This window comes from Episyrphus balteatus, chromosome 2, assembly GCF_945859705.1.
Source record: "Episyrphus balteatus chromosome 2, idEpiBalt1.1, whole genome shotgun sequence".
Taxonomy (NCBI): Eukaryota; Metazoa; Arthropoda; class Insecta; order Diptera; family Syrphidae; genus Episyrphus; species Episyrphus balteatus.
This window is the reverse complement of record NC_079135.1, coordinates 122,320,061-122,333,614: the sequence shown is the minus strand read 5'-3', so window position 1 is coordinate 122,333,614 and position 13,554 is coordinate 122,320,061. Positions and strand designations below refer to the sequence as shown.

Here is a 13,554-nt window from a genome sequence, read left to right as displayed (position 1 = left end):
TAGTTTCCTTACAGATTTTATAACGACTGTCTACTACATATTGTTTTTTTGTCAAAAGGTTCACAATGGTCAAATGGTTTCAATTTTTTTTTTCACAAAAAATATTGCACATACACCAAAGTGACCGTTTAAGATTCAATTTAAAAAATTGATACAAGATTTTCTACAGCTTGACTGTAACAGACAGTGAATTCGACTGGTCTTATAGTATTCTCTTCTCTTTCAAATCGCTTAAGTTTTGTTCAATGTACACAGTGAGGCGCACTTTGTACGTATATATTTTGTAGAAAATTTCAAAGCATGGCATTCGACCTTATCTTTAAATTAATTCCAATCAAAAATTTTTATAACGACTGACATATGTATTAAGGCCGATTATACCGTCGACTCCGAAAATAAATATAACGGGCTATAAACTCTGCAGCACTGATATTAACTGAGATTATTGATTTAAAACCGAAGTTGCGATTTCCAAGGTCAAACCTCGAGATGAAGATTTTAAAAATTAACAAAAAAAGACTATGGTATTATACACATAATGACATGATTTCTAAACATTTTATAATGCAGATTCCAAAATACCCAAAATCATTAAAAAAAAAGTATTGTTTTTCAATGTTTTAAATCTTCACCTATCCTGGGTTCATCTGAAAAATCAAGTGAAGTGAGTACTTTTTCTTAGTTACTTTTTGCAGATTACCTTGGTTTTTTTGGAATCAGCTTTATAAAATATTTTGAAACATATGTACATTATGTTTATTTCATATGTGTATATGATACCATTCTATTTTCTATTTTTTTTTTAATTTTGAAAATCTTCTTCTCGCGGTTTGACCTTGAAGATCGTGACTTTGGGACATGCGATTTTTGTACAATTTTAAGCTAAGTTAAAGAATGTCAAAACAAAAATTTTGAGCGAAACATTTTTCTATTCAAATTCATTCTGAGGTAAATTCCTTATTTGATTGGGCTACAAACTGATGTCGAGCGGTATTTTTCTTTTAAATTCAAGCAGATGCTAAAATACCCTGCACAAATCTACGAAAATTTCACTACATATTATTCAAAATTTATATCGACATGTGTATATATTTTGTATTTGGTTAAATTTACTTGGTGTCTGGTTATCCAAATGGATCAGAATCTTCTCTTATTTTTTCGCCGAATCTTCTAACTTGAGCTTCTTCATCTTCTTCCTCGCTTGTTTAAAAATGTTGGACACTATACGATCACGATGATTGGAGTAATAATGGTAACACTAAGTTCCTCAAAGAAAATGTAAGAGAAAACATGAGGAATACTTTCGGGTATACTTTGACTTGAGTTTAATGGAAATATAGAATACACATTTCAACAGCAAAGTCACTTCTATAATATTTTCATTTTGTTTTATGAATAGTAATGGTCCTCAAATATAAATCTTTTATCAAACCTACAAATAAAAAAAAAGAAACAAAAAATAAACAAAAACTCACATAATTATATATATACTATATTTGTTTGTTTTTAAATAAAAAGCACATCATTAAATTGTTTTTTGTTTTATATACTCGTAATTCAAACTAATTAATTAATCATAAACGTTGATTTGTTGCATACAATATAATAAAGGATTCTTAAATTTTAACATTATCATTAATAAATACAAAAAAACATACTTCCTATTACTCATTAAAAAAAAACAAAAAAAAAAAACAAAAATATTATTAAAATTTAAGAATATACAAGATTTTTTTTGTTATACCATTTTAAGATCTCTATTATAATTATTCTCCATAAATAAGTTCTTTTTTTATTATTATTATTTTTCTCTAATTTAACAACTTTCTTTTCTTTTTTTTTGTCTAAAGTTAAATGTGTGTTGTTTTAAGTGGAACTCTATATTTAAAGTGATATAGTAGTGAATAATAATTATAGTTTAATAATATTTAGTTTACATTGGAGAACTTTTATTATTTTTTTTTTAATAGGAGCGAAGAATATATAATAATTAATTAAACAAAATTAAAACATTAAACAAAAAAAAAATCAAATAAAATAAAATATAATAAAACTCTTTTGGTATTTACAATGGAAAAAGACGTGAAGCCTTCTTCAAGCTACTCGGCGAGCACAACATCTGATAGGCTAGTGCTCGCTGTATTTGCAAACACTAATCCTTTTTGAGGCGTGCCTGCAGGAAGCAATACAAAATGCCAGCTTGGGCCATCACATCAACAGTACTCGAAGCAAGCATATCTTTTTGCTTGATTTGCGTTTGACCAGGGCGCAGGAGTGTTGGACCAAATACCATTGCCAAATTGTGTAATGACATTTTATTATCGGCCTCTTGTCGGTTTACTCTGAAAAACAATCAATTTAAATTAAATATGTATCATTTTGAATTAATGAACACTGCCCTTACCTTATTAAATGATCTAAAATATGATTTATCGAAGCTTTATTTGCTATCGGAAGTTTTTCAAATATCGATAATAGCTCCTTTATGCGGGCTGTTTCATTATTATTGCTAAATTGATTGAATGTCTCAAATAGTTCAGGATATAATAAATCGGTGAATAGAGCTTCGGGTAGTTCTCTCAAATATGATTTGAGAATACCAGTCACCGAGTGTATATCAACGTCTTTTAACATTTGTTCAGCCTCATATGCATCTGAAAAAGCAAGGTTTTCACTTGATAAGAAAAATTTTTAAACAAAAGTTAATAATTTACTTGTTTCAAATGACTTCTTTAGTTTGGCTAGATCTGACGCTGATCCACTAACTCGATAAATGCCCACTTCCGTCATACCACGTCTTTCTACTTCACGAACACAGGCGCTTATGATGAACGGAATGTCACGTTTTTCACGTCTATAACAAGAAATTATTTCATTAAATAGATATTGCTTAAAAAAAATCTTGAACTCACTTTAAAATTTGACTCATTTTGGCACCGAATAATGCACCTGGCTTAGATGTCGGTACTCTCCTCAGTGTAACTTCGCCGGGGACAAATCTTAGGGAAGTGTTTAACGTGATGGTATCACTTAGTTTTATCACTTTGTTCGTTGGTGTCTCTTGTAACCATGTACGACTCAACTACAAATATAAGTTCTTGTTGAAAGGTCTTCAAAAATATATTCAATTTACCTTTAAAATATATTTCGCCCTCAATAAGGGCATGTCACGGGCTTCATACAACAAAATTCGAACATTTTGACTACCCTCCAATTCTAAAACAAAACTCTCATTCCACAATGGACTTGTACTTCGGCAAACCATTTTCGTTGTAGCTTTACGGAAATAATGCCCATACGAATCTACTTCAATGCAAATATACAAATCTGCTGGATGATCGAGACCCGTCAATCCTTGTACAGTCATATGAAGATCCCCAACCAGTAGACTCTCGTCGTTGTTGTTACGCAACAAATAGGAACCCATCTCAGCCTTCATGCCTTTTTGCATAGCCAAAATGTATGCGTGGACATCTAAGGCATTGATTGCATTTGCTCCGGGAATGTTGTATAGTTGCTACGACAAAAAAAAAAAAAAAACCATAAATAGAGAAGAAAAAGAGGGAATGAAAAAACTTACATCCTTCAACGATTTAATCGATTCAATCCATTGCGTTCGTTCAAAGTCCGAACTCAAGAAGAATGTCATCGTCTTATTAGTGGCCTTATTGCCTATTCTAAATACTAAATTGGGTGAAGCCAGCACCAGCTGGGACTCGAGATCGGCTAATTTGCGGCGGTACTTATCTCCCGAACGTAATCCATTTGCCCTAGACTTTTTGTCATCCTTCTCCTCGAGCAAAATTTGATCACGTACCGTACAAGCTTGCGTCTTCAATTGCAAAATATTCGCTGGTGAGGATTCTTTGAAATCACTACTTGCATCTTCTTCATATGTGGCGACATCTTTCAATGGGATAAACCATTTCAGTTCGTATTCAAGTCGATCACGACCAGAACCCTTGTGTTTGGCACATGCAATTACATCGTTGAAAAGGAATAAATGTCGCAATTTTCGATGTCCATCGACTAGTTCTACAATGAAAGAGTTTTTAACCATTCTTCGGAGGTTTTTATTAGATTCCGAAGGAAGTCGCTGATTGACAACATTGAATTGTTTCAAAAATGCATGTATGGTCTTTTGGGCTTGCCGTAAGGCCTGATGATCTGGATGATTCGGTGGTGTTTCATTAAGAAGATCATTGAATACTAGAGCATTGATTTGAACCCTTGCAACGGGTTTGTGTAATAAATCTTCGAGTGTCTGCATTGAGGGTGGATTTTGTTCGCTATAGTTCAAGACTATTTTCGAGACGATTGTTTTGAATTGTGGATTATTGGCACTGCATTTTTTGACCGTCTCAATAGCTTGTCCGTAATTATGAAGGAAAGCACTATACAAAGTGAACATGTCTGCGAGACGTTTGAAGGCATCTCCTACTAAAACATCGCCACCTTCATTGCGAACGATTGAACGTAAGTCACTCAAGAAATCTGTATGGACAGCATGGAGTTCATCGATTTTGTAGAAGATTGTGTTTTCTTCGTCGATCCGCATCACAGGCTGAGATGTACCATGAGTGGCATGGAATGCTTTTTTATACTAAAACAAAAAAGGGAAAGAAGACAAACTATTAGAAATTTCTTAGGATTTGTATAGGAAATTCTCTTGCCTGGATCATGGTGTTTAAGCATTCGACATAGATTTTCTCGCTTTCAATGATTCCATTGAGAATCGATCGGATTTTGTTGCCACGTGCACTACCGGAAGCCTAGAATTGATCAAACGAAAGTTAGTTTGGACTGAAAAGGTGAATGAGAAACCTACACCATTCCAAAATCAAAAAGCGGATTAAATTAAAAACTGAAATGAGGGTTAAATAGAAAAAAAACACATGATTTGATTGAAAAAAAGACCCATGAAGTTGGTTAATACAAAAAATTGAAATGGATTAATGAAAAAATGGGGGATTTTTTTTTTGTTGTTATTTTTTGAAAATGCATAAATATTTAACAGGCGCATTCAAATGAGACAAGGAGCTTAAAAAAACATTCATATACATATATTTATTTTAAGAGTACGATATTCAATTAAAAACCATTCTATTCTGGCAATAATATAATGTTTATTTTATTTTTTTGTTTTAATGGAACCAATTTTAAATGCATTCTGTACATAAAAAACGAAAAATGTCTACGAGGACTCTGATTTTTTATTTTGTTTTATTTATAAAACGCATGAAGATTTTTTTAATGGTACTCACGAGTATTGCCGAAACTAAACTCTGTACGAAAAATAAGAAATAATAAAAGTGATATTATTTATTTTGGCATAATTTTGAGTCATGATAATGATTTTTTATAATATTTATGTATGTATAATGTAGTTCTACATAATATTTTGATTTAGAGCTTGTATATCAGCTATTCTATTTGGATTTGGTTTTGGGGAAACTGCTATGTGTAAGCACTAGAGCAACTAAAAAATTCAACTTGGATTATTTTTTTAAATCGAAATTTTGTGTTTAAAAATCAAAATATGAAAGCAACTTAAAATGTTTTAAAATATGAAAGAAAATAAAATTAAAATAAATATGTATATTTTCTTTAGATTTTGAGATTTCAAGATAATATTATCAAACTCAAGCTCTAACATTTTTTAAATATAGGGGCTCTACGATATCGATATCTACATAATCGGCCGGTCGGAGCGGACAAATTTCTCCAATTTCATACGAATAATGCTTGGAGGTGTGCTTCCGACAGGTAAAAACTTTCCTATTCGTATGAAATCGGACAAATTTCCGCTCGATAGGGCTGAATATATTTCAGATGTTTCACGTTCTATATTTTGATTTTTATTGATGCCTATAGCGACATTTTTACCTTTATGAAACTAAACTAAATTCTATTATATACTTATAAATATAACGAACCTCTAATAAGTTGAAAAATAAAAGATCTTAATGGAGGAACTCCTGTGATAAGAAGATAGGTTAGGTAGAAATGGCTGTCAGGAAAACGACTGACACACTTAGACCACTTATTGGTCACTTCTTTGGAAAATTGTTGAAAACAAACAGTTGTTGACCTTGACCAAAATCGGAAATACCGATCTTAAACCAAAAAATCAGCAAATATAAGATGGTTAAAAAATTACCACTAAATTAATTTAACATAGGTTTTATTCCGCCAAAGAACAAATCTCTATATCTTAGTGACCGTCCGAAGCTGGGCTTCAGAGTGAACTGATGAGCATTCCTGGATTCGCGAACATTACGAGGAAATTTCTTTAGGGAGGAATGCAATTTGCTACCTCAAAACTTTTTTTCGGTGTTCGAGAGTGTTAGTTGTACCACAGATAGAAGACTTCCTACTAAACTAAGGCCCAATTTATTCACTCTCCATTATTTTTAAAGGCTCCATTAAAAATTATAAAACTGTCAAATCGCATACAAATTTTAAAATTTCCCTTTTTTAATGGCGACTTTAAATTTAATGGAGTGTGAATAAATTGGACCTAAATGGTTTGTTTTGAATCCGATCAAGTAAATGCAATTATGTTTGAGAATCTCAAAAAAGATCAAATAAACCGATCAGATCAGTTAAACGTTTCAAATATGTGGTTATTCCACGACAAATGGTCGGAAAAGTACATACCGAATACTGAAAGTGTATCTTCTTGGCATGAACACCTCTTAAAAAAAAATGGGATATAAAATCTAAACAAAGGGTTTGTTATGGAGATCTTTTAGTAATTTTTTACCACAGCGAGTACGATAGTAAATTTTTGTTCCAAGAAGCTGACTGTTGGAGTATCGTTGAAATCGAGCTTTAAGATAGAAGATTTAGACGAGTTTTTGATGTTTTAACAATTTTTAACAATTTTGTAACAATTTCTGCGAAGGTTTTTGGACGAAGAGGAAACTTTTTCTTATTTTATTACCTGCTTTCTTCTACAAACGCAAAATTCATCTAGAAAAGCTAAAGTGGAAAGAGCACATCAAAAAGAAAAGAGAAGAACTAAACTTGAAATATAGAAAAATGTACTGGTTACTTGGTAACAACTCTGATTTATCAACCCAAAACAAAATAATGCTGTATAATCAAGTACTAAAGCCTGTTTGGACCTATGGTATCCAATTATGAGGCTGTACAAAGAAAACAAATACCGAAATCATCCAAAAATTCCAAAACAAAGTCCTTCGTGGAATAGTTAATGCACCTTGGTACATAAGAAATAGCGATCTACATCGTGACTTACAAATAGAAACGGTTACAGAAGTTGTTAAAAAATACGCTGTATCGCATAATCAGAGACTGCAAAGTCATACCAATTCTGAAATGGTGTCCGTCTTGAATACAAGAAACCATGTTCGAAGATTAAGAAGAACCAAGCCTCATGAGCTTATGGTCTAAAAAAACATGGGAAAGTATTAAAAGTTTAAACTTCCCCCAAAGTGATTTTACAAAGTTAAGAAAGAAAAATCTGATGTCGATCTCTCAAGATTGGTCCTGATAAAGAGGTGGTTTTAGTGGTTAAGAGTCCCACACTACTTGGTGTCGAATACTGCCAAGTGTCTTTTGAAGATTTCCTCCCGTCAAAAAAAAAAAAAAAATCTAGAAAATAAATTCTCTACGTATGTTATGATTTTACCTCTTTGCATAAAAAGACAGCATTAAGTTCATTCCATTAAAATATACTTGACACTTAACATTTTTATACAAAGGAATTAAAGGATTTTTTTTTTTGATTTAATTTATAAATCTTCCATAAGTGTAGGCTTACAATAGTTCTTCAGACATTACAACACCAAATGTTGTATTGTATTTCCGATAGAATTGAAAAGAAATAAGATTTGTTAAAAAACCCTTTAAAGATAAATCGTGTACCTATACAAAGTGTTCGAGTTAGTATAAGATTTGTTTGGTAATATTTTAACTACTTTAATAGAGTGCAAATATAGTTCATCATAAATTCAGTGCATTTCTACTTTGAATTATATTAGAAGTAAGGAAATGTGTCGTAGGAAACTAAGTTGGTCTACTTGGCAATATACTTTGTATTAATTGTGTTTGTTTTTCAGTAATTACAAGTCAAGAAAAACATGACTTGTTTTCAATAACTTTTTTTTTACGTTTTAAGACAACAACTTACCTTTCTTAAAGCACTTGGAGTCTGTGATGTTTGTTCATCGTGCGTTGTTGTACGCATTTGTGTTGGACCATCACCTTCACCATCGCTGTCCAGTGAACTCGATCGTGTCTCGGTTCTTTGGCTATTTAAAGTAAAAGCAGAAAAAAAAAAACATGAATAAGTGAGAGAGAAATGTTGATTTAATACTTTGCATGCAGAAAAATGTCTATTTTATATGCATTGCATGCTCAACTCAATTTTAAACTTACTGCAAGAAGTAGTCAATGTTGACATAGTTTGAGGTACGGCCAGGAGATTCTGGTTCTACTACACTCGTCTGACTGCTCATGTGGCTGCGACTAGACGACGAATGATGATGGTGTTGTAGATGCTGATTGTGGTGGTATGGACCGCTGCCAATTGGTAATGTACTTCCTGCCGTTGATAAATCATCGCGACTTGATGTTGACACAGATCCTCCAGGTACTAGAGATACATATTCACCATCACCGTTATCCATTGGTACCGTATCGTAGTATGGTTCGTTGTCGAGGTTCTGTGCTTTGGTGCTATCTGAACTAAGTGAAGAGATCGATTCGTAGCTTTTTATCTGTAAAAAAGAAGAACACAAATTAATTTAAAAAAAAAAGGAATTGAAAGAGATTTATTAAGTAAGTAAATTGAGTTTAAATAAGAAATGAAATTAGATCAAGGGGTAATACAGAAGTGATGCAAATTTAAGTTAAGGATCTTCAGATTTGTCGTCAAATCAGGGTTGCAAGTTAAGTGGTTATTGAAAACTTGAATTAAAAACTATAAGCAATTTGAAAGGATTGGAAACTAAAAATCAAAAGAAATCTTGTGTGAAACTAAATGGAAACTTTGAGAAAATCAGTATTGCTTCTAAGGACTGTTCAGTTGAAATCATTTAAAGCAACTTAGATTTAACGATCACACGAAGAAGAAGATCATAAAAGTTCCGGAGCTTTATTAAATGAATTGTTCTGGATTTGTACTTTCAACCCAAGAATTTGTTAAAGCGGTATCATCCCCCAAAGAACAAAACTGTTTTCTTTTTCCAATGAACACAAAAACACTTAAATGCAGATTGAATCATGGGGTTCGGTAAATTTACGTTTTAAGCAATTGTCCATGATTATATAGCGTTTGAATCGTTATGATAATAAGTCCTGTCCTGAAGAAATTTTATGTATTGAAGACAGTTGGTACCATTTTTGTGTCATTTGCATCACAGGACAGCAATCAAAACTGCCACTCACAATAAACTTGGCTCGTGGATTATGACCAATAGCAGTGTTGAATTCAATAATATACAATAATATGCATTCGTTGTGGTTATCTACAAAACATACCATATCTTAATTGGGGATTGATATATTGTTTAAAGCATGTTATATTGTAAGACAGACGCCAACGCTATATACACCCCAGACAATAGAAAAATGGGTAGAGCGAACAAGCAGAACTTTGCCTGAGCGTACATTCTATAACAGCGTATCGTATCTTGCATGCAGCAATTTTTAGGACCCCAATTTTGTATAAATTTTCTGTGGACATTGACGATTAGGAAAACAGCAATTATTTTACATCGAGGGTGCATTTGATCCACCATTTTAAATAAATGGTTCAAAAAAAGTTAATTTTTAAAAAAATTAAGGTGAAATCATTTAAGTGAAACCATTTGTCATGAACTCTTTTCAATCATGATCCTTCTCATAAACGAAACGTGTATGCCAAGTTTGTATAACTATTCTATAATATGCATTTTGAAGCTGTTAACAGTAGTTGTTCTTGGAGTATATGGTATTCTAATTTGATTATAATCGTATATAAATAAGCTACATTGGTCAAATTGGAGCAACCAAATGGAATTTTGGGCATTAAAATCACAATCTGAAAGACACAGTTGAAGCACTTTAAACTTTTGAATTGTTCTCACATAATGAGACATTTTAGGGGACAATATGTAGAACGAACCCAAGTTTTTTCAAATTGAATCACCGTAGTTAAGAGTTCCGAATTAAACTGAGTAACGCAGCCTATACCCAGTAACTTTTAGGGATCTTGTTATGAATTATAAGGCGATATCGGCAAGCAAGAAAATGCCACGATTCAAATCAGTTAGAAGTGTTTGGGATGGTTTCAAAAATAAGATTTATGAATTATCCCGAATTTTTACCGGATTGTAACCCAATAGAAAATCTTTGAAGATCCATTTAAAAATGAGTTCATATCCATTCATGCCAATAAAATTGGCAAATTTAGAAAAGTTTTTGGACTTGAAGACTTCATTGGAGTAAGAACACTCATCAAGAGTACCCTGGATGAAAAAGTGTGTTTTTTTCCTGGAACAGATTTTTTTGAGGATTATCTTTTTAGAGAAATTACTTACTCTGAAAGCCATAAAATAAAGACTAAATTTACCGTACCCCTATATCTTGTCTTCCAAAATTGAATATTTACATAGTGCGGTTTTTCTTATGTAAAGCACTCTATATTAACTTAAATTTTGTTTTTGTCATTTGCATCAATGTTTATTTTATAAGGAATTTTCTGTTGCCTCTTGATTCATTTTGAAAATCAAGTTAATTTATTAATACCGAGATTTTATGAACCGAAAAAAACTTAAAACTCTTATTAAAAACATTTTCGAAAATGTCACTTAGCTCCTCAACTTCTAAGCTCTTTTTATTTGTATGTAGGTAGTCAGACAGTCAATGAAACTCGTTTAAAGTCATAATATGTGGATTAGGTATAATTTCGTCAAATTGGTTTCAATTTTTTAATTTCAATGAAAAACACGGAAGCACTGGCTCACAAAAGCACTGAGACGCCCATGTCTGGGAAAAATTAGCACTTAAGCTAAGAAATTGCTTATTTTCATTTTTCTTATTGAAACAGAACAAACGACTACCTCTTAAAAACAATCATGAAACAAAAAAAAAACTTAAGAATAATATTACAAAATTACTCACAATTTCAGAGATATTGCCCTGCGAAGCCAATGACTCCTTCGATCCAAGACTATGCAGACTAGTTTCTAGAAAATTTCCTCCACCTCCACTACCATTACCACCATTTCGTCCATTGCTGCTGCTGCCATCATTTAGTTTCATCTTCTCTAAGCTTCCTGTATTTGGCGATGCATTATCTCCTGCAATCACACCATTTCCATATCTGGCACTACTGAACTTACTCAAACTTCCAGTGGGTGAAGCTCCCACTCCACCATTTCCACCACCGACACTCGTTTTGCCCAAACTCCCCGTGGGACTATGATTCAGTTTTGTAATACCATCGCCACTGCGTTTTGTTTTCTCTAAACTTTCAGTTTTTGCTATCTTACGACCAAACTCTTCCACTAAATCGTTGGCCTTTAAACCAGCTCCCAGTTTACCCATTTCAGGGGTTGTCTTGCGATTGCCCGCAAATGATTTGGCCTCCAATGAGTCAGATGACTTTTGTCGTAATATATCCGATGGTTTGATATTACGTTCAAGCGAACTCGAAGGACTGTTATTGTTTGACAAGGAACCACCACTACTCACACCACTGCTGCTAGTTGTTGTAATACCTATATGACTGTTTCCTCTCTCATAAAGGATATTACCAACTGTTGTCGTAGACGATAAGTCACGTTTTGGCGATGACGATAGCTGAATATTGCCTCCGGGGACTGTTGGTGGTTCTACACGTCGCATGTATTTCGGCGGTGGTCTGTAAAAGAAAAACAAAAAGAAAAGAAAAAGTGTTAAAATGACATGTTAGGAAGTGAGAGTAGGAAAATATTATCAACAGGGTGTTTCCAATATGAGTTTTTGGGCAGGAGGATTTAAGATATTTGAAAATAAAAGTTGCCAAGTCTATTGAAAGAGTTGGGTTCAAAGGATTATTAAAAGGGTTCGGCTGATTTGAAGCTTTTTCGGTAAAAGAGCTAATATTTCAGGTCAAATACAACGTTTTTCGTTAAGATTTGAGCTAAATCAATTAAATTTAGATTTACAATGAACTCGAAACACCCTCTTGCATGACATGTCCAAATGAGACATTTAATTAACTTTAAGTTTGATTACAGCAAAAGATAGATAGTTCTATTCTGAAGCTGCTGGTCATTTATACTTCGTCACCCACTCATTTATACTACATATATACAAAAAAAATCCAGTCTCGTTTCATAGCAATTCATTTATTCAATTAGCCAGTGAGGACAAAAAAGAGTTTTTAATGTGTGATGCGGTTGAATGTTGGTTATATTGATGATGATAATAATGATGAAGAAGAAAAGATTCGTATACATACAGAGATTGAGACGATGATGATGGCAGACCGTTGTCGATGAAAAAGGTCACAAATGCAATTAACATTTGTTGACATTTTGTGTAGAGCAGCAAAATATACTTGTATACTTTGTTTATGTATGTACAAATTTCTTGGTTTGTTCGCAAAATGAATGTGAGTTCGTTTAAGGGGGTATCGTTCCGTATCAAGATCATGAAATCAGTTTTATGTTGTTGTTATTGTGATTCATAGCGGAGCCAATTTTGAAAATAATGAACATTAATCTTTAATTTGCAATGGTTTTGATGATAGTTTGTTCACATAAAATTAGATTTTCCTTTTTGAAAGTGATGACAAGAAAAGATAGAAAATTATATAAGGAAGGTGGAATATATTTTATTCCTCAAGTATGAATAAAATGTAAACAAAGTTTGATAATTGTAATTTTGAGATAACTCCTCTGGTCTTGGATTCCCACAGAAAGTAAATAGAGCTGAAGCTGATATTGCGATAGCTGCTTTCAATCACTCTGCTCTTCCAATGAGCAGAGAACAGTTCCGATTGCTCTTTAATGTATCTGCTCACTGCTCAATCTCAGCCCTACAAAATTACAAACCGAATCGACTCTAATGTGTTCTCTTTTTTTATAAAATGATGAAACGATCAAGTAAACAAGGAGAACAGTAAAAATGTTATATGCTCTTAAAGATTTCCCTGCTTTTATAAGCAAAGCTGCTCTCTGTTCTTTGTAACTTCACTGCTCTACTTCAGAAAATGTTCTAGGCTCTTTAAAATTTCACTGCATTTTTATGAAAATTCTGTTCTTCATACGATAATATCTAATGATTTGATTAACGATGAAAAAAGCAAAGATGTAGAGAAAAGTTTGCCATGATAATGACGAAACTAAGAAGATCAATATTAAATTCCAGTGTTTCAGTTTTTTTTTTCAGTTTCAGTGTAGGCATTCAAGGAGTTATTTGTTATTTAAAAAATCGAAAATGGTAAGAATCTTTTTATTGATTTTGTATTCAATACTTTTAATCATATCGGAAAGAAATTCCAAGAGAAGTTCGAAGTTAAATGCTATTTAAAGAGTGATTAAATAAGGGCTTTTA

At 32.5% G+C, this 13,554-nt stretch overlaps 1 protein-coding gene across 2 annotated transcripts in view; it reads right to left on the bottom strand.

Annotated features, from left to right (window-relative positions):
- Positions 1–1,754: 1,754 nt before the first annotated feature.
- Positions 1,755–13,554, bottom strand: part of LOC129911847 (serine-rich adhesin for platelets) — a 117,407-nt gene continuing 105,607 nt past the window's right edge. Inside the window, exons 3-13 of one of the 2 annotated variants that reach the window (XM_055989827.1) lie at positions 11,134–11,875; positions 8,407–8,747; positions 8,159–8,279; positions 5,265–5,285; positions 4,674–4,772; positions 3,581–4,603; positions 3,134–3,517; positions 2,913–3,082; positions 2,715–2,854; positions 2,405–2,654; positions 1,755–2,342 (exon numbers count right to left, since the gene is read on the bottom strand). In XM_055989827.1, coding sequence (XP_055845802.1) covers positions 2,153–2,342; positions 2,405–2,654; positions 2,715–2,854; positions 2,913–3,082; positions 3,134–3,517; positions 3,581–4,603; positions 4,674–4,772; positions 5,265–5,285; positions 8,159–8,279; positions 8,407–8,747; positions 11,134–11,875 — 3,481 coding nt within the window. In that variant the 3' untranslated portion in view covers positions 1,755–2,152. Of the gene's footprint in view, positions 2,343–2,404; positions 2,655–2,714; positions 2,855–2,908; positions 3,083–3,133; positions 3,518–3,580; positions 4,604–4,673; positions 4,773–5,264; positions 5,286–8,158; positions 8,280–8,406; positions 8,748–11,133; positions 11,876–13,554 lie in introns of those variants that run through there. The other variant, XM_055989828.1, reaches the window with a different exon arrangement.